At 46.1% G+C, this 24,355-nt stretch overlaps 1 protein-coding gene across 1 annotated transcript in view; it reads right to left on the reverse strand.

The window, feature by feature from the left end:
* NPS (neuropeptide S) overlaps positions 1 to 17,909 on the reverse strand; it is a 70,020-nt gene extending 52,111 nt beyond the window's left edge. Inside the window, exons 1-2 of the mRNA XM_057531386.1 lie at positions 17,903 to 17,909; positions 16,760 to 16,955 (exon numbers count right to left, since the gene is read on the reverse strand). Of these exons, the coding sequence (XP_057387369.1) occupies positions 16,760 to 16,955; positions 17,903 to 17,909 (203 nt within the window). The remainder of the gene's footprint in view (positions 1 to 16,759; positions 16,956 to 17,902) is intronic.
* Positions 17,910 to 24,355: the final 6,446 nt, after the last annotated feature.

Consider the following 24,355-nt stretch of genomic DNA (forward strand, 5'->3'; position numbering starts at 1 on the left):
GGTACGGAGGTGCAGGCAGAGGACAAAAGTAATCAGGGTCCTACCAGAGAAGGAAAGTGTGTCTCTGAAGAATTTAGGGGCAGTATATACCATAGCGGAACACACAAGAGCCCAAAGAGGGACTGGAATGAAGGCAGAGCCATTAGGATCTTGAGAAAACAAAGAATCTGAGATGGGCAGCCCTTAGAAGACTAGACAGAACACGTATGGACTCCAGGATCCTAAAAAGTGTGGCCCACATGGGATTTTTAAGGCAGTGAAACTGTCCTGTGGTCAAATTAATTTGCTAGAGTAGCTCACAGAACTCAAGTAAACAGTTTACCTAATAGCTTGTCTGTTTATTAGTAAAGGAGATAACTCAACAACGGCCAGAGGGAAGAGATGCATAGGGCAAGGGAAGGGGTGCAGACCTGCCATGCTCTCTCTAGGCTGCTGCTCTCTCAGGACCTCCACGTGTTCACCAGCCTGGAAACCTGTACTTTGGGATTTTCGTAAAGGCTTCATCACGTAGCCATGATTGACCATTGACTCAATCTCCAGCCCCCTCCCCTTTGTGGAGATGGGAGGGGGAATGAAAGTTCCAAGCGTCTAACTGCAACTTGGTCTTTCTGGTGACCAGCTCTCATCCTGAAGCCATCCACCCAGAGTCACCACATTAGAACAAAGTCACTCCCATTGCCCAGAAAATTCCAAGGGACCTAAGAGCTCTGCATTAGGAACTGGGGTCAAAGACCAAATATTAGAACAAAAGATGCTCCTAGTGCCCTGATTACTTAGGCAATTACAAGGGTTGTAGGAGCCTCTGTGCCAGGAGCAGGGGCCGGAGACCGATAGACGTATTTCCTACTATTTCACAGACACAGAGGAGGTGATCAGAGAAATTCTATGTGACAAGAGCTTGACCTGCTGTTGCTGGTTTGTTTTTTTTTTTTTTTTAATTAATTAATTTATTTATTTTAGCTGTGTTGGGTCTTCGTTTCTGTGCGAGGGCTTTCTCTAGTTGTGGCAAGTGGGGGCCACTCTTCATCGCGGTGCGCGGGCCTCTCACTGTCGCGGCCTCTCTTGTTGCGGAGCACAGGCTCCAGACGCGCAGGCTCAGCAGCTGTGGCTCACGGGCCCAGTTGCTCCGCGGCATGTGGGATCTTCCCAGACCAGGGCTCGAACCCGTGTCCCCTGCATTGGCAGGCAGACTCTCAACCACTGCGCCACCAGGGAAGCCCTGTTGCTGGTTCTGAAGAAAGCGGAAGGGGCCACACATCAAGGAAAGCAGGCACCTCTAGAAGCTGGAAAAGACCAAGAAATGGATTGTCCTCTAGAGCTTCCAGAAGGAAGCAGCCCTGCCCACACCTTAACTTTACTCCAGTGAAACCTGTATCATCCGTCTAACCTACCGGACTATTAGCTAATACATTTGTGTTGCTTTAAGCCAGTAAGTTTGCGGAAACTTGTTACTTCCACACGAGAAAACTAACCTATAAAAAATGACATTGACTTAACCAACGTTTATAGAGCGCTGTCCGTGTGCCAAGTACCTAGCTGTTTTCTTGTTCTATCCTGATGACAATTCTAGAAGGAGGACACCTTTATTTACCCCCATTTTAGAGCTGAAGCAACTGAGTCATAAGAAGATTATTGTTTAAAGGGTAAAAGGTGTCAGGACCAGAATCTGAATGTGGGAAGTCCACCTGCTTCCCACCGAGGGTTTGCAGTTAGAAAGGGAAGGAGGCGGGAAGGCCCACAGGCCATCCCAGAGGCTTTGATGCCTCTTGGCAGAGTTCCTAACAGGTGGGAAAAGAAGCAGGATGAGAATGACCAGCCCTCGTAGATATAAATCATGCACTTTTAAAAACAGACACCACCTGTTGTTGGCTAATGAGGAAGACGAGGCATAGTTCTGTGTTTGCAGGATAGTAAGTTAGCACTGCGGGGAAGGGAACCCAGGAGGGGGGCGGGGAGAAGACGGGAGAGTTGTAGCCGCAGAGATGGACGCTTATGAGATGGCTGGGAATACGCTTTGCTGAAAACTGGGAAAGGTCATGTCGCCTCCAGTGCGCCATCTGATTTGCCTGAGAGAACATGGCCTTGAATTTAGATGAAAATCTATACAACCTATTGCAACAGATCTTAATTGTGAGTCTGCCGTGTGCCAGTACACACGTACAGAGGGGTCCACACCCTCGGGGAGCTCATACCTTGCTGGCGACATAAGATGAACTTTCTACAAACAGAAGCAGAACGTCAGCAATCCCATCACTGTCATTTCTTATATTAAGAGGTTAAATGGGAAAACCATATGGCCATTTATATGGATGCCAAAAAGACATTTACCAAGATTGCACATCCGCTTCTGAGAAAAACTCTAAGTCTCTGGGGAGTAAAAATACATTTTCGAATATTCAGAGCATCTATTAGAAACAGCAGGCAGGCACCATACGTAACAATCAATCATCACATGTCCCCATTAGAGTGGCTAACTGCCAAAAATGGCCACGCATCCCCCCGCCTGTGGGTGTGCTCTCCTTTGCAGTGCTGCGTTGCCACTCGTCCCGTAAGTGGTGGCGTCCCCACCTCATGAACATGGGCTGGCCTCATGACATGCTGTAACAATGGGACATAGTGGGAGTGACATCGTGTGAGTCCAAGCCGAGGACCCTGGAGGCCTTGGTTTCCTGCTCGTGCGCCTGGGGAGCACTGCTCTGAGAGCACCCTGGGAGGAAGCCCAGTCTCGCCCACAGGGGATGCAAGGCCACATGGAGCTGAGAAGGGCTGTCTCAGCTGATGGCCAGCACCAACTTCTAGACTTGTGAGTGAGGCTGCTCTTGGCCACTCTGCCCTGGTCAAGCTGCAGATGACCGCAGCTGTATGAGGGATCCCGGGGGAGACCAGTGAAGGACAGTCCAGCTACGCCCAGACCAAACTGCTGACCTACCATGTGATGAACAGATGAAACAGTGACTGTTCTAAGCCACTAAGTGTGGGGTGATTTGTTATATGCATTAGTTTGCTAGGGCTGCCAGAACTAAGTACCCAAACTGAGTGGCTTCAACGTAAATAACAGAAATGTATTCTCTCACAGTTCTGGAGGCCAAATGTCTGAAATCAAGGTGTCGACAGTTCTGAGGACTGAGAGGGAAGGATTTGTCCCAGGCCTGTCTCCTTGGCTTGGAGATGGCCGTCTTTAGTGTTCACATAACATTCTCCCTGTGTGCATGCCTGTGTGACCAGTCTTCCCCTTTTTATAAGGACACTAGTCATATTGGATTACCGTCCGCCCTAATCACCTCATTCTAATTTGACTACCTCTGTAAAGACTCTATCTCCCAATGAGGTTGCATTCAGGAGGTTAGGACATCAACATATAAATTGGGTGGGGGGCATATAATTCATGCCCTAACATTATACAACAATATATGACTTATATAGTCAGGAGCAAGAATAATTGCTATTATTCAACTTTTGTCCTGAAACTTTAACTAATGTAATAAGGCAAGAGCAAGAGGCAAAATGTTTAAATATTGGAAAGGAAAAGACAAGATTATAATTCCTGGAAGATTATCTTACTGTCTACATGAAAAATCAAAGAGCATTAACTGAAAAAACTATTGAAATTAAAAAGAGCATTTCCTAAGATTCTTACATTTAACATTAAAATATATTTCAAAACACTTTCCTTTATATCAGTAATAACCAATTTGAATATACCATTTTAAAGAATATATATACAAAGAGTTGTATATAAATGTTCATATCAACTTTATTAATAATAGCTCCCAAATAGAAAAAAACCTCAAACATCCATCAACTGTTGAATGTCTAAATTGCAGTGTATTCATACAATGATTGTTACTTTTGATAATGTATACATATGTGGTACACACATTTTTATTCAAGAATGTATTCATTGGGAGTATAAAACTCATCAAACCTGCACTTGATATGGATGCATTCATTTTATTGTACGTAAGTTATACCTCAATAATGTAACTTTTTCAGATTCTAATTTTATTAACAGGATAAATCTAAAAATATTAGAAGACATTAAAATGCCAAAAGAAAATTTAGAAGGATATTTTTTATAACCATATGGTAAAAAATAATTTAATTATCATGACAGCAAAGCAAAAGCCATAAATTAAAAGATTAAAAATAGATGTTATATAAAACATTTTACACAATTTGTATGTCAAAAGGCATCATCAAAAATGTTTAAAAATAAGCCACAAACTTGGAAAAATTGCAACATAATGGGCAAACAATGGAGCCTCATGAAAAACCCTGGTCTAGGGTGTGAAGTGAGAAAAGAAAAAAACTATTGGAATTTAGGAGATCCAGGAACTGAGAAGATGGGGATTTTAGATCCAGGTGGATCTTCCAGGAAGGAAAACAGGAGGAGGGGCTGGCAGATAAGTCCTGCATGAGGGGTCCACGACAGGGGGCGGGGGGAGCAGTAGGGACCCCCTCTCCTTATGTGTTTAGCTCGATGTATAGCGACCTGGCTTAGCAGTTAATGTGATACAATCAATAACCTATGAGATTACCATCTCCCCTCCTTGGATAAGAGTGAGGAATGATGAGACACATGTTCTATGCCAGCAGTTCTCAAACCTTTTGGTCTCAGAAACTCTTTACACTCTAAAAAACTAATGAGGATCCCCCAAAGCATTGTTTATCTATCAATATTTACTGTATTAGAAATTAAAACTAAGAATGCTTCTAAATATTTATTAATACATTTTAGAAGAAGAAGAATAAAGTCATTATGTGTTAACATAAATTATTTTATAAAAATTAGCTAAATTTTTCAAAACAAAAAAAATGATGAGAAGAGTAGCATTTCTGCATATCTCTGTAATGTCTGGCTTAAGAGAAGACAACTGGATTGCCACATCTATTTCTACGTGCAATGTGTTGTGATGTGTTGCTTTGATTGAAGTATATGAAGAAAATCAGACCTCACACAGATATGTAGCTGGAAAAGAGAGCAACTTTTTTTTTTTTTAAAGAGTGTGTTTTTTTTTTTTAATTAATTAATTAATTTATTCTTGGCTGTGTTGGGTCTTCGTTTCTGTGCGAGGGCTTTCGCTAGTTGTGGCAAGCGGGGGCCACTCTTCATCGCGATGCACGGGCCTCTCACTATCGCGGCCTCTCTTGTTGCGGAGCACAGGCTCAGTAGTTGTGGCTCACGGGCCTAGTTACTCTGTGGCATGTGGGATCTTCCCAGACCAGGGCTCGAACCCGTGTCCCCTGCATTAGCAGGCAGATTCTCAACGACTGCGCCCCCAGGGAAGCCCGAGAACAATGTTTTAATAGCCTCTCAGATCATTGTGAATATTCTTCTTGCATGCTACAAGTTATAGGTTCTAAATGTTTTGTTGCAGTGTGGAACCCAAAACCCCATCAATGAACTTTCTCTACTCCAATCCATTAAACACATTGGTCCATCTTGCACTTTGAATGGATTGTTTTCTCGCACACAATTTTGTACCATCATTTGGAAAAATGTTGGTTCACTGAGTCTGCAGGTCTTCCAAATGTTGACACATTTCATTATACAACATTAAAAAAAATAATCGTACTTGTTAAAATCACCCCCCATCTCATAAGTAAAGTTCAGAAGTACTGGGAAGCTGTCAAACTCTTGGTGGCTGATACAAGGTTTCCAAAATTCCAATTTTCACTTGAAATCTCAAATTTTATCACTGGCAAAAATACTGTCAGTTGCTTTCCTCGAAGTGACAGGTTGACTTCGTTCCTTTTTGAGAAAATGTCTAGCAAATACCCCGGTCTGAAGAGCCCCAGCATGTCTGTCAGTCATTCTTTGAAGGCAGAGTGGCGTTTCCAGGAAGAAGTAGCTTGTTCAGCTCAAAACAGAAACTACTGCATGAGCGCTTTTCCTTGAGACAATGTACATCCCAGGGTAGATAGCAGAAATGCTTTATGCACAAGTCCCAGGATAGGAAAGAGATGTGTACACAGGGTCAAAATTTTTAAAAAGTAATAGTTTTTACTGCTTCATCAAGGGCATTTTGAAGTGAACCTAGCTGTTTTTAATTGTAAGTACATGACATGGCCGTGAGGGCAGTTTGCTGCCACTGCTTTGATTCCTGCTAAGGCATCGGCTGCTTTACCCACCACTGCTTTTGCACCATAGTTGCAAATGTCAACACAGTTAAAGAGAGAAATGACATTTTAGTATTATCATGAAAAGAGTTTTGACTTCACAGACTCCCTACAAGAGTCTCGGGGACCCTCAGGGTCTATATTTTCAGACACACTGTTATGCTACTCCAAGGAAATAATCAGAAGTTTGTTCAAAGATGTATGGTCAAGCAATTCCACTCCTGGCTATTTATCTGAAAAAAAAATGAAAACACTAATTCGAAAAGATACATGCACCCCAATGTTCATAGCAGTATTATTTACAAGGTACAGAGGCAACCTAAGTGTCCATTAACAGATGAATGGATAAAGAAGATGTGGTGTACATATATACAAGGGAATGCTACTCAGCCATAAAAAAGAATGAAATAATGCCATTTGCGGCAACGTGGATGGAACTGGAGGGTATCATGCTTAGTGAAATAAGTCAGAGAAAGACAATACCACATGGTATCACGTATGTATGGAATCTAAAAAACAAACTAGTGAATATAACAAAAAGAAACTCGTGAACAAACTAGTTTTATAGAGAACAGATATAGAGAACAAACTAGTGGTTACCAATGGGGAGAGGGAAGGGGGGAGGGGCAAGACAGGGGTAAGAGATTAAGAGGTACAAACTACTATGTATAACATAAATAAGCTACGAGGATATATTAAACAGCATAGGGAATATAGCCGATATTTTATAGTAACTATAAATGTACTATAACCTTTACAAATTGTGAATCACTGTGTTGTACCCCTGAAGCTTGTATGACATTGTACATCAACAATAAATTTTTTTTTAAAGATGTATGGTCAGGGATGTCAGTTTCAACATTGTTTGAAACAGTGAAAAATTGGAAATCATCTGAACGCTCCTAGGTGAACACTGTTTAACTAAACGTTGGTACGTCCATGCAATGAGAAAAGCAGGTTGGATGTCAAGGGAATCAGACAAAGGCAGAGCTTTGCACAATGGAGGTTTGTCGGGAGGTGCACCTGGGAACATGTCTAAGGACCGGCAGGAGGAAGGGTTGAGTTGATGCTGTTTGGAAAGAGGCCCCAGCTCATCCCACTTTTCAGAGGTGCCCAAAGCGTAAGGCACGCGGCCTCTGCACCCTCACGTGGGCCAGTCGTCGGAGAGGCTGGGACAGGCACGGGCAGCTCTCCTCCGTGTCAGTGCCCCTCGGATTCTGCTGTGAGCCATGAGCGAAGCGCTCTGGCTGTCGGCTGCCAAGGGAACGAGCGCCCTCTTCCTGAAGGGGGTTCAGGGCAGCGTTGTACAGAATCCACCGCAAGCTATTGAAAGACACAAGGCACTCCTGCAGCTTTTAATGTGAAAAGATGTTTTCAAGTAAAGTAGAAGTTTCTAGTGTAAGTCCATGCTCTGTGCTGAAAAATAAGATCTCATGAGTTTGTAATACTGATATGGGAAAGGAATCTGAAAAAGAATAAGTATATGACTATGTATAACTAAATCACTCTGCTGTACACCTAATACTAACACAACATTGCAAATCAACTATAGTCCAATATAAGACAAAAATTAAAAAATAAATAGGGACTTCCCTGGCGGTCCAGTGGTTAAGACTCCGCATTTCCACTGCAGGGGACACGGGTTCGATCCCTGGTCGGGGAACTAAGATCCCACATGCCACGCGGCACAGCCAAAAATAAATAAGTACATAAAATCTAGGAAAACATTTTGTTTAGGGTGTCCAGGTGGGAGCTGGTGGTGGTCAACACAAGAGCGGTGGCAGCGGGGATGGAGAGCTGAAGGGCTCGGTGTCCAGAGGAGCTCGAGTGGAACGGATGTGGGGTTGAGGGACAGGGAGAAGCCAAGGAGGTGTCCCAGTGTCCCAGTGTCCCAGCTGGGCCACCTGAGTGCTGACATGCCATGCACTGAACTAGGGGATGGGAATGCAGGTTGGTGGACAAGGGCAAGGCTGGCGAGGAAAGGTAAAGAGCCAGTGGGGACGTCGTATTGGTCAGCAGGGAACAGAGAGCACACCCATCAGGCTAACCAAGGGGAGGATAGCAAAAGCACCAGTGATAAAGTTGCGGGCAGGATTTAAGGCGCAGAGGGATGTGAAGCTGCCAGAAAACGGGGTGGGGAGGCCAGCACCACCTCAACGCCAGAAGGTGAGGGGGGAGCATCAGTTACCTGGGTCAAAAAGAGTAGAGTTATGTGGAAAGGGACACGGAGTCAATCTCCAGCCCCATAGGGAGGGGTCTGGGGAGAAAAGCCCTGACCTCAGTCTCTCGAGCCCGACAGCCTCCTGCAGAAGCAGAGGGCGAGGGAACCAGCTGGTACCTCCTGGGCACCAAGCAGTGTGGAAGGTGGTGGAGAGGCAGATGGCGAAGAGCCGGCACAAGCACAGTGACTCTGTAGGGCCTACAGGGCGTTCAGGTGAAGCTGTACCCAGATGGTTGAGTACGTACACCTGAAGTCCGGGTGATCTGAGCTGAAGACACAGAGCGATAGGAGCCATCAGCCTGCGTCTAGGGCCAGCAGAGGAAGATCCCATGGAGGTTCTTGAGAGGGGCCATCAGGGAGGTGGGAAGAGAATCAGGAGATGTTCCTCAAAGGGTGCTGTGTGGAAGGCTGCTCACAGGGGAGCCGAGAAGGGCTAAGTATTGCCCACCAGTGTAACAGAAGTGGCGTTGGTGGTGACCTTAGCCATAAGGATTTTACTGGACTAAGGAGGGAAAATCTTATTTGCACTCAGTTGCTGGGGGAGGTAAGGGAGTGGAGGTGTCAGGGGTGGTTTGGCTGTGAAGGGGGAAAGGGCAGAGCTGAAGGATGATGATGATGGTGATGATGGTGGTGATGATGATGGTGATGGTGATGGTGGTGGTGATGATGATGGTGATGATGGTGGTGGTGATGATGGTGATGATGATGGTGATGGTGATGGTGGTGGTGGTGGTGATAGTGATGATGGTGATGATGATGGTGGTGATGGTGGTGGTGATGGTGGTGGTGATGATGGTGATGGTGATGGTGATGGTGATGGTGGTGGTGATGATGATGATGGTGATGATGATGGTGATGGTGACGGTGGTGGTGATGATGATGATGGTGATGATGGTGATGGTGGTGATGATGATGATGGTGATGATGATGATGACGATGGGAGGTTCTCTCTGGTGCTGGAGGATCCAGGGGTGAGTGAGTGCAGAGCCAGGAATAAGGCTCCTTACAGACTCTATTTCCCTAGCCCAGATAATGCCATGTTTTCTGTGGATTTGGATCCAGATAGACCACTAGAACCTTAAATAAAGGATATTGGAACATCTCTTTGTCAGGCCAATTCCTTTTTTCCATACTGAGGAGAAGTGGGGGTGACAAGAGAATTCCCTTCCTGGACCACAAAAGGAGTGAAGGTGAAGGGGGGATGCAGTGGGCACAGCCTTGTAGAAAACAGTAGAACACTGACTCTGTAAACACCCAAGATTTTCCAGGCGGTGTTGAAAGCCAACTGATGCTAGCCATGGGTAAGTAATATGAGCTTGAGAAAATTCCTTGGCCACTCTGTGCCCCACTGACTTCATCCACTAACTGAAGGTCATAATGCCCCCTCCATAGTGTTATGGTGACAAATGGGAGGATGATTGTCAAGTGCCGGAGAGGGACTGGCACGTAGTAGGTGCACAATCGGTTAATTCTCCAAACTCTCTGAATATTTCTGGAAATGTTCATCTTGGCTCTTCGATCAACAAAGAAGACTTAAAACCTATGAAGTCAAAGGAAATAACTTGAGCACCACAATAGGAGGACCAAGGCAGGTGGTAACTCAGCCTCCTTCTAAGATAATAATTCACCTTTCTTCTAAGATAATAACTCACCCTTCCTCTAAGATAATAATTCACCCTTCCTCTAGGATAATAACTCACCCTTCCTCTAAGATAATAACTCACCCTTCTTCTAAGATAATAACTCACCCTTCTTCTAAGACACTTGAGTGTCTCTTTTGGAGGAAGGTTTTAATCTGCAGACATTCTGACAATGGAAATCCTTAATATATTAATGACTTAGAGCAACCAAAGAAAAATGCTTTATCAGATAGCATTTCACCTGGTATTTCAAATACAAACAGAATAAACCTTTTTGTCAGGTTGTTCAATCCTTATTTAATCTTGGTTTTAATTAGTTCAAGCTGTAGCTACCTAAATTATCAGAGGAAAAAATTAAACCTAGCCTGCTAAAAAAAAAAAAAAAGAAAGAAAATGTTCCGCTACTAGCAAACAATTGAAGAGGACAGGGAGAGGGTATTCTATTTTTTTCAGCATCTCTTAACTGTTCTTGTTTGACAAGAATTATTTTATTGTCAACAGATTTGTTACAAATTTATGAACCTTTTTCTATTGCACGGGGAACATTTCCTGGTGAAAGAATTTGAAGAAATTGTTCAAAGCAGACTCTTGGGTGGCAGTTTCCCCCTCCCTCCCTGGAGGGTTCCTGGGAGGGTGATGGACTCTGTAGAACAATCACTCGAGTCTGTCGATGGGAGCGTAATATTCAGGACGTTTAGAAGTCATCTTTGTAATACAATAAAGAGAATGAAGCGCCAAGAGATTATTCATGCCCATTGACCTATGAAAGTGAAAGAAATGATGTGACCACATTAAAAAAAAAAAAAAAGGAGGAGGAAATAAAGTTCCCTTTATGGAAGCATTTTATAAACACTTTACTTTTCATCATTGGTCAAAATACCCCCAAATTACTACTGGTCAATCTACTTTTCTTAACCAAAACTCACCTCTGATATTCAGGTAGAGGGCATAGCTACATCCATGATAAACTGCTAGAAGGAGAAATATGAATGTCCAATGAGCTGATTACATTGTACCGTTTAGACAGTAATCTTTGTCACAGAGCTCTAAAACAAGAGAAAGGGATTAAAAGTCTCACTATCGCTTTTATTGCACAACGAGGTAAATTTTGTGTAGAAATGTCATCATCTCACTAATGAGCTTTGAGGATGAGCATTAGGATATGATCATTTAGCCAAAGTGTTGCCCCTTTCCTTCTGCAGAATGAAAGCTCTCGAGCCAAGTTTTCAAGCAGTGATGAGACTCTTGCTGTGTGCAGTGCCCTCATTACGCCTTTCAATTAGTCACAGAATCCAACGAGCATTCAGGGAGTCAACAGAATGGCAGCAGCCTTTCAATGTTTTGACCCATGGACCCTTTTGCAAATTAAAGCAATCTCCAAAGAAAACTCTGCAGTTTAAAAATCCTTGAAAATGAGTATCATAAAGAAGAAAGGGAGGCTTCCCTGGTGGTTCAGTGGTTAAGAATCTGCCTGCCAACGCAGGGGACACGGGTTCGAGCCCTGGTCCAGGAAGATCCCACATGCCGCGGAGCAACTAAGCCCCGCGTGCCACAACTACTGAAGCCCGCGCACGTAGAGCCCGTGCTCCGCAACAAGAGAAGCCACCGCAATGAGAAGCCCGCACATTGCAACAAAGAGTAGCCCCCACTCGCTGCGACTAAAGAAGGCCCGCACGCAGCAATGAAGACCCAACGCAGCCAAAAATAAATTAAATTAAGAAAAAAAAGAAAAAATATTCTCTTAAAAAAAAAAGAGGAAAGGGTTACAACCTAAGCTCCTGATAATAAAATAAAATAATATAAAAGGAATTGTGCTCATATAACATTCAAGGTAGTGGTAAATAATCTTTCTTAAAAATATCTTCATATACCATATGGTATCTTGCATGTGCCACATAGAACAGCAGTTAATGCAACTAAGTAAGCGTTGGATAAATACTTAGAAACTGAACATTCCAAGAATCTTAAATCTACCGTGTACATTGGACCTTCACAGGCAGTAGCAATTCACCTAGTTGGCTACCTGTAGGAACCAGGTAATTTGAGCAAGGCAGTGGATGTATTTTTAACCTCCAACTGTCAGACTGGATTGAGAATAATGAAGCTTGACAAGACTCAAGTTGAAAAAGGGTTCATCACAATAGATCTGCTACAAGTTCTGAATCTTAACGCAAAGGTAATATTGTGCTGTGATTGAAGAGTTAGCTAATCTGTGTGCTTTTCTATAAAACACAACACTTCACAGAGAAAATGTGCACTCAGCCGACACTAGAGTTATCGGATTTGGAAATACATTATTCAGTAAACATTTACAGATGTATATATTTGAATAACATTATTTTAAAGAACATTTGCTATGCTGTATCAAGTATGCTGTTAACCCCTGGGCATGCAAAGAGGAGGGAGCCCTAGCCTGTCCTCAGAGAGGAAGGAAGGAAGCCATCGACTCAAACTGGCTGAGATCACTCCAGTCATAGTAATATAACTAAGTGCTGTGAGGACCCAGAGGTGATTTGGGAAAATTATCTCTTGTGCCTGAGGGTCAGGGAAAGCTTTGTAGAGAAGATGATGTTTGCTTTTACCTCTGAAGGAAGACTGAGAGTCTGACAGAGTGGGGAGGAGAAATATTTGAGGCAGAAGGGACAAAGTGATCGTATATATTTTTAATTGTATTAATATTTTTTATATTTATATTTATGCACACATACATATATCTGAATATATAATATAATATATAAACATATAAAACTTTATCCACCCTATATCTAGGGTATGCATTATTCCAAAATATACATACATGGGCCATGTATAAAAATGTAAAATATTCTAGAAAGAGAAGAATGTTTAGGTCACCTTCTTAGATCACAATGCAATAAAATTACAAATGTATGATTTTTTTTAAAAAAATTAAACCATTTTGGAAGTAAAACATTTCAGTCCTGTAGTTAATACTTGAGACAAGAGGAAATCAGAATTGCAATTACAGAATGTTTATATAGTAATGACAATGGGAACTTTAAAGGTAAAATCCTTAGTTATCCTCTCATATGCTCTTTATTATTAAATTAAAAAAATTAAATATGCTTATCATTCAACTAAAGAAGTGAAAGAGAAAAAAACCTGAGAAAAACATGGTGAAGAAATTAATCAAGATAAAAAGATAAAATAATGAAACTGGAGTATATTTTTAAAAACGCAAAACATTGGCAGGTCCAAGCAATGTTTCTATAAAAAGCAATAAAACAGAAAAGGCTCTCGAAAATCTAATCAAGAAAAATCGTTGACAACAAAAGCACACTGTTATGAGTGAGGAAACGATGCAAGCACAATACAATCATTTCAAAGATAAAGAATAAGCAACTCTATGACAAGACATTTTAAAGTTTGAATGAAATGGATGGTTTTTAAGGAAAACATAACTAAACCAAAATCACTTTTAAAAGTAGAGGACTTCCCTGGTGGTGCAGTGGTTAAGAATCCGCCTGCCAATGCAGGGGACATGGGTTCGAGCCCTGGTCGAGGAAATTCCCACATGCCATGGAGCAGCTGAGCCCATGCACCACAACTACTGAGCCTGCGCTCTAGAGCCCGCGAGCCACAACTACTGAAGCCCATGCCTAGAGCCCGTGCTCCGCAACAACAGAAGCCACAGCAATGAGAAGCCCATGCACTGCAATGAAGGGTAGCCCCCGCTCGCCGCAACTAGAGAAAGCCCGCGCACAGCAACGAAGACCCAACGCAGCCAAAAATAAATAAAAAATGTTTTTAAAAGTTGAAAACAAATAAGCCAAAAATAATTTTAAAATCTACCAAGAAGCTATCACAAAATCAAAAACCCAAGTTCTGATGCAATTGAACAGGTCTGTCCATCACATTTAAATCCACTGCTGTCTACCATGAATACTGGTGTTCCCCACTTACACAGCCACACCACCTCTCTCTCTGTCTGTCTCCCTCTCTCTCTGCCTCTCTCTCTCCATCTTTTTCTCTCTTTCCTATGTTCATCTCCATCCCAGCATCCCCACTCTCCTTTGTCATAATTCTCTCCTACAGTCTTCTCACAGCCCTATTGGTCCAGCCCCACATACTTAGACATATGAGTGACATTGTACATGTGCATCTTTGTTTCTTATTTTATAGAAGTTAGTCTGTGTCCTTCTTTTTTAGATTCTAACTCTTGGTTTATTTTGCAATAAATGAATCACAGTATGGAAACGAGATAGGAAAATATATGCAGTCATGTACATGTGTGAGTGTGAGGGATGCCCTCATAATGCTTCATTTACTATTATTTCTTATGACAAGATTTGCTTTGATTCATCCAGATTCGCTTTATATGCATATTTCCAGGAACACGTTTGCAGCTGAAAGCTGCTCCTATTTAAAGCCATAAGGACTCACTATCCTGCAACCAAACTTGCTGTGCTTTGATGACCTCTTCTCCTTGGCATGTCAGGGGCAGGTGAGACCTGGGAGGGAGCACCGCTGGGGCATCCAGTGGTCCATGGACCCGGGGATGGAGTCCCTGCGGCAAGCAGTTGCCTGGGTTGTTTGCATGTGGAGACTGAGGGCAAGAGTTGTGAGTCCAGGTTGGATTAACTCCCAGGACGGAGACAGGCAGCAGGCAGCTCTGCCAAGTGGTCTTGCATGTGGTCCTGTAAATCAAGCCTGCATGTCTACCCTGCTTGTTATTTCTATTTCCCAGGGAAGAATTCCTCCTCTCCAGCATACTCCACTTTGGACGATGCCGTTCAGGCCATTCATCCATTCACCCGCCCATCCGTCATTCTGACCAAGCACCCATTAAGGGCAGAAGTCCAGGTGCTGAGGGGCTGGAAAGACAGACCAGCCTGTGGCCCGCCCTGAGAGGCGGACCACGCCCTGCAGGCTAAAACCAGGCAAGCTCGGGCACTCTCTCTTCTCGTAACAGGGCGATGCACACTCTGGAGTAACCAAACCCCTTTTTCACTGACAAATACTATCCTTAGTATCATGTTCAGCTTCCCTGGAGATTAGGTCTATTAATACCATCTGAGGACACAGCTTGCAGACTTGCTAGGAGTGTTGCTTTCATGACGGGCGGACCGTGCACTTCACGATCAGGCAAGTCTCGGGGCTGTGAGGGACGGGGCCAGGCTGAGATCAGAGACCAGGGGATGCTGAGGAACCCCTCCGCCTGTTGTGTGGTCCAGCTGGTGCATCAATGTCAGCGTACCCAGGTTATGGAGTGAGTTCTTCCTCTGTGCTGAGCCCACCTGGGGACAGCCTTCCCTGCAGGATTGCAAACCACCTCCAAGGAGCAGGGACCACACCTCACAAAAGCTCGCCGCGTGATCAGAGAAAGGTGGGCCTGCCAGGGGCCCTGCAGAGGACCTTCAAAGGGGAAGTGGTGGTCAGTGCACACAAGCTCAACAGTGATGATGTGAATGGACCAGGCTGGCGTGGACCAGGACGGCTGTCATCATAACAGCCAGGGATGCACTCCACCCATGGCTCTATTCAGCCTGCTCTGGGTATCCAGCTGTCATTTGGAAACAAGGCCCCCCTCTAGCAAGCAAGTTCTAGGATGAACAGAGAGAAGGAACTAGAGGCTGGACCTTGAGTTAACTCGTAAGATGAAAGGCTCTAGACCATGAAGCCCAGAGAGTTTCCCTGGACTCAGGGAGCGGACCGTGGATCCATGAAAAATCTGAAACAGAAGGCTCTCTGTCCAATGACTACTCCTTGGTAAGGCTCACATTGACTCTCATGGCCAGGCAGGGATCCATACAGACATATTTTAGATTCTGAAATTCATTACTGAGGAGCTTAACATTTTAATACAAAAAGAAGTTCAGCAAGATAGGCACTTGGATGTTTCCAAAGTTGATATGCTCAGGAGAGAGCCATATATTAAAGATGATGTGCTTTAGGATTTTTTTTTCTTGTTATTATTGCTCTTGACATTGGTTTCTGCTGACTTCTTTCATCATTTCCATAAGTTCCTCATCACTTAGTGTGATGGTTTAACTCATTCAGCAACTATTAGTTGTGTATTTAATGTAGAAAGAGCCAGGAATGAGTAGCTAATGGGAGCCCAAGAAAGTTAAAGTAACTGAAAACCAAGCCAACTTTCTATGGGGTGAGCCATGTGGCCAGGGGCAGGTTGGAAAGGGGGCCAGGCTCAGTTTGAACTGGGTTTAGAAGGAAGTGATGGGCATGGCCTGATGGACACAAGAGAGGAAGGTGTGCCGGGTGAGGGGGGAGAGTATGAGTCAAGGTGTGAAGTAGGGCTGTGTAGACGTGCAGACGATAGAGGGATGGGTGAGGCCCTGAGCCGGGATCCCGGCTTCCCATCCAGCCGTGACCGCCAGGGCCCTCTGCTGGCGGACTGTGTGCACTGCAGTTTGTCATGTGCAAACCTTGCAGGTTTCAGAGGCAGGCTGGCTCCGCCCCTTGTAAAATCCGACGGCCTTGCCGCAAGCCGGTCCAGTACAGGGCTGGAGGGCCTCCAGCCTTTTCCTTTAGGTCGCCAATCGGCATGCTGTCCTGTCCTGGTCACCGAAGCCTCCGGCCCGACACTGGCTTGGCTGGCCTTGGTTTCCAGTACTCTGCTCCCTCCTGGTGGGGCAGGGGTTCCTCCCCTGTGGATCTCCCCCCACATTTACTCCCCGATGCATTGGGCCCAGAGCCTCTGTCGTACGTAGCCCACGTTTTCCCAAAGTGTGGAACCTGAGACCGGTAGTTTATTTGGGGACGTGAAATGCGCACACATAGGGGATGGTGGAGCCGAACTCACCTGCCCCCCTCAGGGCCGAGCCTCCGTAAGGAAGTCCCGGTACACACACTGCGGAGCTCGGCCACCTCTTCGCGCGGCTCCTGGGCGCTGTCGCACACCACGAGGACGCTGGGTCTCTTCTGCCCTCGGAGCTGCTGCTGAGAGAAGGCCTTCTCCCGCGCCCCTGTGGCCGGGGTGGGTGCGATGGGGGGCAGGCCTTGGGAGGCGGGGGAGGGAGGTTGAAACCCGCACTGGGCCCCAGGTGGGTTTAGCACGTCTGCCTCACCTCCTGCAAACAGCCGGGGGTGGGGTGGAGTGGAGAGTCCAGCTTGAAGCCAGTTCGAACCGGCCTGAAGTGCTGGGTCTCTGGTCAGCTTCCTCTCCCGTCAAGTGGATACAATCCTGTCTAACGAGGCAGAGGAAGTGTCTGGTGCAGCCGGAAATATAAAACAGATGACCTTTCTGTTTTAACAGCTATTTGTTAGCAGCCGTTTCTAAAGCATCTTGCGTGTGCTTGTGTGCACACATGCGGACGCGCACACACACACACACACACGCTCTCAGACACTTCAGGTCACAGGAGATGAGCCACTGCAGCATCTCCCAGGAGCTAAGCAGGGGTCTACTGAGTCTTCAGCTCTTGCTCAAAGAAGCTGCCTCTCCCCATCATCTTCACCTACGAAGGGAGAGGAGTGGAGATGGCCGAAAGTTCCAGAACCACTCTCCTCACTCTATGCAGGGGGCACAAGCCCCCACGGGCCGCTCGCCCGGGCAGAGGTGTGCTAGGAGGAGCTGGGGCAGTGGGTCTCTCTGGAGCTCAGAAGCATTAGCTCATGCCACATTCCTTGTGCTCTTATTTTTAAAAATCCATCTTATTGAAGTATAGTTGATTTACAATGTTGTGTTAAATTCTGCTGTACAGCAAAGTGATTCGGTTACACATATGTACACATTCTTTTTCATATTCTTTTCCATTATGGTTTATCACAGGATATTGAATAGAGTTCCCTGTGCTCTACAGTAGGACCTTCTTGTTTATCCATTCTCTATATAATAGTTTGCATCTGATAATCCCAACTCCCACTCCATCCCTCCCCCACCCTCCCTCCTCCGCCTGCTCTTCTGAGGCAGCACGGGGAATGCGTGCACTGAGCGAAACACTACCTGGCATGCTGGCGTGGAAATGGGAACCTTCCTTTGATGGGAAAGACTTGGCTACATCCTAAGGGATAATTATGATCAACTGAGAGTCAGAAGAGCCCCCAGTGGTTCCCCACTATTTCATTAATGTGCAATACCAATGAGGTGGGGCTGGAGTTATCAAGACCATTTGGGAAATTCACTGATAGGAGACTCAGTGCTTTTAGGACACATGGGGCTGGGCTCCATCAGCCCCCAGAGAATGCCTTTATTTACCAGCCTGGGTCAAGCACAGGGTAACGGTGGTCCTGTAAGAGCCTCAGGCCATCCCAGACAACAGAAGACCTGCAGCCCACCCCCAGCATCCTCAAAGACAAGAGTGTTTCCTTGTATCCAAGTGTCTTCTTCCTCAAGAAAGAACACCCACCCACCCACGGCTGCGTGATGACAAGCCACTTTCAGTTACGCTGCCCCATCGCTTAATGCTCTACGTCAGGCAGAAATGAGAGCAGTGGAGGCCAGGAAGTTCTAAGAGGAAAATTGTTTCTTTAGTGCAACTGTGACCTGCAGAACAAGCGACCGCTCCCACGGAAGCGACATAATGATGGGTCAGCAGGCACTGTAAGCTGCTCAGCAGCAGTGGGCACTGCCCTTGCACCAGCCTCCTGTCCTCGCCCATCCACAGTGCAGGCTGTCATCAGCTCAGGGACACTCCTCCCCTGACAAAGGCCAGTGAGGCGTGGGAACAGAGTCTCTGCCTGGATAGCTTAACTTAGGAATTCCATCCAGGTTGGAATCCCAGCTTTTCCCCAGTGAACTCTGAGACGTTGGCAAAGAATCTTCTCAGACACAGCTGTCTCCACTGTAAAATGGAGTTAATCGTGGTGCCTACTCCCCTAGGTGCTGATTTCCAAAGTGAGTCAAAGGACAGCTGCTATTTGCTGTGCCCAGCACTGACTGTACATCACGTCACTTCACCTTCTCAGCCGCACAGGAGGTAGGGGACCAGGGAGCGTGCTTGCAGCTGGAAGTAACCAACGCCTAAGAAAGGAGGCTAAACGCAAAGCAAGCAGAATGAAAGAGTGACGAAGATGAGAGCAGAAATAAATGAAATACAGAGAGAAAACCAGTAGAGACAATCACCAAAACTAAAAGTTGGTTCTTTGACAAGAGATCAAGAAAACTGACAAAGCTTTAGTGAGATGGACCAAGAATAAAAGAGAGACGACTCAAAATACAAAAATCAGAAAGGAAAGGGGAGACATTGCTGGACCAACCTTGCAGAAATAGATATGCTGCTCAAAGAAGGAAAAGCATTATTTCACATAATTGCAGGTCCAGAGGCAGGGCATGGGGGGATGACAGCTTAGCAATGCCATCAGGGACCCAGTTCTCTCTGCTTCTCCACTCTGTTCACCAAACATTTCTACGTCCCCTGCCTTCCCAGGACATGGTAGGATTACACTACCCACGCCCCACCCGCTCTTGACTTGCTTTGGTGAATGAAATATAAACAGAATGGCCTGGATCACTTCTGGGAGCTTGTGTTGAGGCACGTTCTTTTCTCCGCGCCCTTTCCCCTGCTGTGATGATTGTGGAAGCCAGTGTTGAAATGCAGCCTCCGTCTGCCTGGACTACCGAGCGACTACTGAGCGAGCAGGAGCCCCTTCTGCTGTGGGCAGGTCACGTAGCGTGAGTGAGAATGACGTGTGTGTTGCTTTAAGCCACTTGGGTTTTAGGATTGTCAGTGCATGCGGCTGATACACCATCTCCTGCACCAGCGCCACGCCGAGGTCACTTTCCTTCATGATCACTAGAGAGCTATGCAATGGGGCCAGTGCGTCGTCAGAATGGACAGCGAAAGCTTTCCCTTTCACATCCATCAGGAGAGAACCTCCTCCCCAAGCATGAAAAATAAATCTCTTGCTACGGTCTGATTGGGTCAGTGTAGGTTTCATGTCCGGCTCTGGATCAATAAAGGTTGCCAGGGGGATGGCCATGCTGATTGGCTGGCGCTATGGTCAGCTGAGGCACCCACCCCAGTCCCCAGTACATGGATTCATATTATTATTCATATTACTAAGCATGATTGATGATCATGACATGAGGCTTAGGTTATTAACTTGCTCAAGGTCAACAGCAAGCATGCAGCAGAGCTAGAATCGTACTCTGCTGCCAGATTCCAGAGACAGAGTTCTTACCAGGTTGTAAGCCCCCCGAGGGGAAGGAAGAACTTTCATCTACTCATTCATTGCTTTATCCCCAGCAACTAGGAAACCAGACATGTGTTGAATGAATGAATAAGCTACGGTCCATCCACCCCATGGGGTGTTGAGAGGATTGAACGAGATGTTTGTGCTCTAGGGTCCATCGGATGCCTGGCTGGGCTTGGAACAGGCCTGTGGGGAGTCACGGCCACATGTCACTCAACCATCTCACGTGTCAATTCCTCCTCCATAAAATGGGAAGAGAAATATGTTACTGCTCTTACCTACTTACAAGGCAATTTTGAGGATCTGATGAAATAATAAACATGGAAGTACTTTGGAGAACAAAGAAGCTAATAACAAAAATAATAATTATTATTTTATCTTATATCCAATAACAATTCATCAACATGATCATTTCTTGACCCACTACTAAGTGTCTCCAGGAAGCTGACAGCAGGGATTAAATTTTGGTGAAGATTTTTCTACTTGCCATTTCCCCAAACTCAAGATGGCATTTCCCATCCCGCCAGAGAAGTCTGGAGCAAGTGATGGGAAAGGGTGAGTTTTAACCTTGCCAGAGAGAGGCAAGCTGGGGCATCTCGTGGGCATTGACTGAGACTTGCTGGGTTTTTTTTTCTTTCTTTCTTTGGCTGCTCATTCTATAAGTCTGTGAAACTAATGGCAGGTTCCCCAGTGAGTACAAATTAGGTAGTGGTGCAGGGCAGTTAACCCCCTGATGCCACCCTAAACCAGTGGGAACCCGAGTCTAAATGCCCCCATGAACTCACTCTCAGGTCAGGTGTACCTAAGGGCTGGGGCATGAGGATAAGGCAAATCGTTGGCCACCAAAGGGGCAAGATGACTGTGAATGCTGGTCTTACACAGGGCAGGAGGAGGACAAGGAGGGTTCACCGACTTGGCGAATTTCTACAGTTGACCTGAGCTCCGGCTCTAGAGCATGTGGAAGGCTCCTCCCTGCATCCAATTTGCCCCTTCCCCTGCGGAAAGAGCAAATGGTTTTTGAGGATATGGTACAAGGGACAAAGGCCCACAATGGAAACTGGGTGGCCAGCCATTCTCCATCTGCAGCAGGAGCTGAGGATTTGGAGTGGGTCCCACGGGTGCTGCCCCGAGTGCAGAGGAGGGATGTCCAGGGGGAGAAGGGGCGGTGGCTGGCAGGAAGGAAGCAATGATCCTCGAAGCAGGAGGGATGTCCAAGTCCTTCCATCACCCCTTCTCTGCCTTCACATGTTCCATAATCACATAGCGGGAACTAGTGGGGAGAGCACAGCCTTCTGAGCTCCTCCATGCCCACCCGGGGAGAGTCTCCGATAGCCAGATGGCCTCTGTGGCCTTCAGGGGGGCTGACAGAACCCTGGGAACAGAGAGCTGAGACCTGGAAGGAGGAAAGACTTCCAAAAATGGAGAGAAAGGCACCTAGAAATGCACGGACACACAAACATTTGGGGATGGGAAGGAGTGAGCTCTCCCAGAGGGTTCTAGAGGGAACTGGGAATGGGAGACGAGAGTGCAGGGGCACAGGTGCATCTGTGCTGAGGATAAAGGGTGACGGAGGTGGGGAGAGGGTATTTTGAAGCTGCTTTGCGGGGCTTTTCAACAACATGCCTGTTGCTCCTCCCCTTCCTTTAAACTCAGTAAATTTCTGCAAGACCATTGGCTTCAATTCTATTTTTCTATCCAAATGATGTTTCTTTGAATTGACTTTTCTCAAAGACTGAGTCACCCAAGGTCCTGGCCACGGTGTGAAGACCAGCCCTGGACGGGGCCCCTCCTGCGAGCAAAGGTAAGCACTGTCCAGCCTGGTGAAGAATGGTCCACACCTGCACTTAGCTGTCTTCTCTTTCTTTCAGCGTGGTTATCTGTGAGAGGTGATGTGAAATGATTGCTACCCAAATTATTGGCAGGGTAACAGCTTTGAGTAATTAACACACACACAATGTGGTAAGGTACTGTAGCATGAAGAGTCATCTTCGGGAACTGCAGCTCTGGCTTGCAATAGCATCATTGTTAGAAAACTAACCGCAGCCCCGTGGGCTACTTTGTCATACTTGTAGAGAGAAAAATAAAGTGCCCAATAAAGCAGCCCGATCTGCTGCTGGTTTTTAGTACTGAGTTATGCTTAACACCAGTTGGGGGAGGCTTGGAGCCTTACAAAAAATAAAAGACTCGCCAATGAAACGGCCCATTTCTAATCCAAAGTGAGTTCTAAAAATGTCACCATCTAGAAAACCAGCTATGTGACGTTGGTAAATCGTATGACCATTCTGCGCCTTAGACCAGTGCCTTGTGCTTACTGGACTCACATTACACGTTCTGACGAGTAAGGAATCTTACAACTGAGGATTTTGAGCCATATAAGCTCTAAGGGTCTCTCCTAACAACATTCTGGGACTTTTCTCCATTTCTAAAACGTTAAGTCTGTGCCACTCGAGGACACCCCCATTTCCTTTATTCTGATGACAAAGCAGCCAGAAGGATGACCGTGGTGGATTCGTCCTCCCTAGCACCACGGGTTCTGAAAATTCGAGGCTGCCTTGCGGAGAAGGCAGGCTCTGGATGCCCCGTTTCCTCTCTGCTGGCACATTGCTGACCCCGAACTGCTGGGAGCTGGGCCTGGAATGATTCCCGTATCACTGAACCTTCTCGCTAATTTATTTCATTAGGCTTGTCTCAGCAAGGGGGACCAAGGTTCCTGGGACTGTACAGTTCTGTCCTTCAATCTTTGCATGTAATTCCCAGCATTCCTGCCTTGGGGAGGCATCATGCAAGGGATGATCAAAGGAAGAAAGGCTGCAGCCACAGGCCCCATCTTCTGCCCACTTTGCCTTCAAGCTGCCAACGGAGCCTCCTTTGGAGGCCATCAAGCCAGAGGAAGCAGCTGGCTCTTTTCTCCACGGCTAAAATATCAACAATATGGTCTTCCTTTCTATCGAAGAACCCTCATGTCACTAATGTTTCTGAAAAACTGAGAAATGAGTCTGAGGTCGCTTTTCTGTTATGATAGCTTTGCCCTCCAAAGTTTACTTTTCATGTGAAAACACTTTAGCAAGGCAGTGAAAGCCCACGATGCTGTCTTGTGTTCCCTGCAGAGAAATCAAAAATAGGTAGTTTAAAAATAACCCTGCCTTTTCCAGGTAGCTCCTCACTCGGTATTAAGTGCCCTTCTCTCCAACGCAAGTGTTCATGATGCTAAATTAACTGTTACCAAGGACTTTAAAATAGTATAATGTATGCTAATTCAGAAATATTCCCGTTCCCGAAGTGATTATTTTTACCTCCAAAATTGCTGCACTTTTGCATCAGCAGCTGAGGAGTCAGGGCGCTGTGATCAAGCATCTTTCTGAGTGGCTTCTGGATTCCTGGTCATTTCAAATGCGTGGTTTCCACGGAGGCACACAGCTTGTGGACAGTGTGCTCTGGATGTGATCTGTCGTGGTTATGGGAGGGGGAGGAGGCCCCCGGCACTGACCGGTGCTGGGTGTCATCCCTCAAGGCCAGGGCAGCACAGGAAAAGCCGTCTGCTCCTGCCCAGGCCAGCATTGTGGGAATGGAGGGGCTCAGGCTTGCTTGTTGACCCCTCCTGGGGGTGCCCATTTCTCCCTGCTCACCCCCCAAAAAGATCATAATGGACTCTTATGGTGAGGACACAAGCGCAAAGCCCACTGCTACTTTTGGGGGGTTTTTGCTTTCACTGAGATGTGGCCATGCTGAGGATTCGTCTGATGTAGTAAAGTTTAGGAGACCCCGTGGCCATACCTTCCATTTCTCTCCAGTCCTTTGAGGGAGAGTCCCACCTGCCCCCTACCCGGGGGGACACTGCTCATCTCTCCCTCCTATGGCATTTGGCTGTGACAACCATGGTTCCCCCATCCTCTTCCCCAGCGTCGATGCCTACCTTGCTTTGTCCCAATAATGGCCCAAGACTGAGTTGTTCAGGAAAGAAGGGAAGGGGAAGGAAAAGCAGCTTTATTTTTTGAAGCATGAAATCTCTGAGAAAGTCCTAATGGCAGGAATCAGATGCCCCTGGAATCACCTGTGGAGAGAAGCAAGCCCACTGGTGGGCTACGGAGGGAAGGGGGGAGTCCCCCGGGAAGCGAGATGGTGCTGCTGCCTCTTGGGTTTGTGACTCCACCAGAAGGCTCATCAAAGCCAAAGAGGACGGGGGAGGGATAAATTAGGAGGTGGGGATTAACAGATACACACACTACTATATACAAAATAGATGACCAGCAAGGACCTACTATAT

The sequence above is a fragment of the Balaenoptera acutorostrata genome, chromosome 16 (assembly GCF_949987535.1).
Source record: "Balaenoptera acutorostrata chromosome 16, mBalAcu1.1, whole genome shotgun sequence".
Lineage (NCBI taxonomy): Eukaryota > Metazoa > Chordata > Mammalia > Artiodactyla > Balaenopteridae > Balaenoptera > Balaenoptera acutorostrata.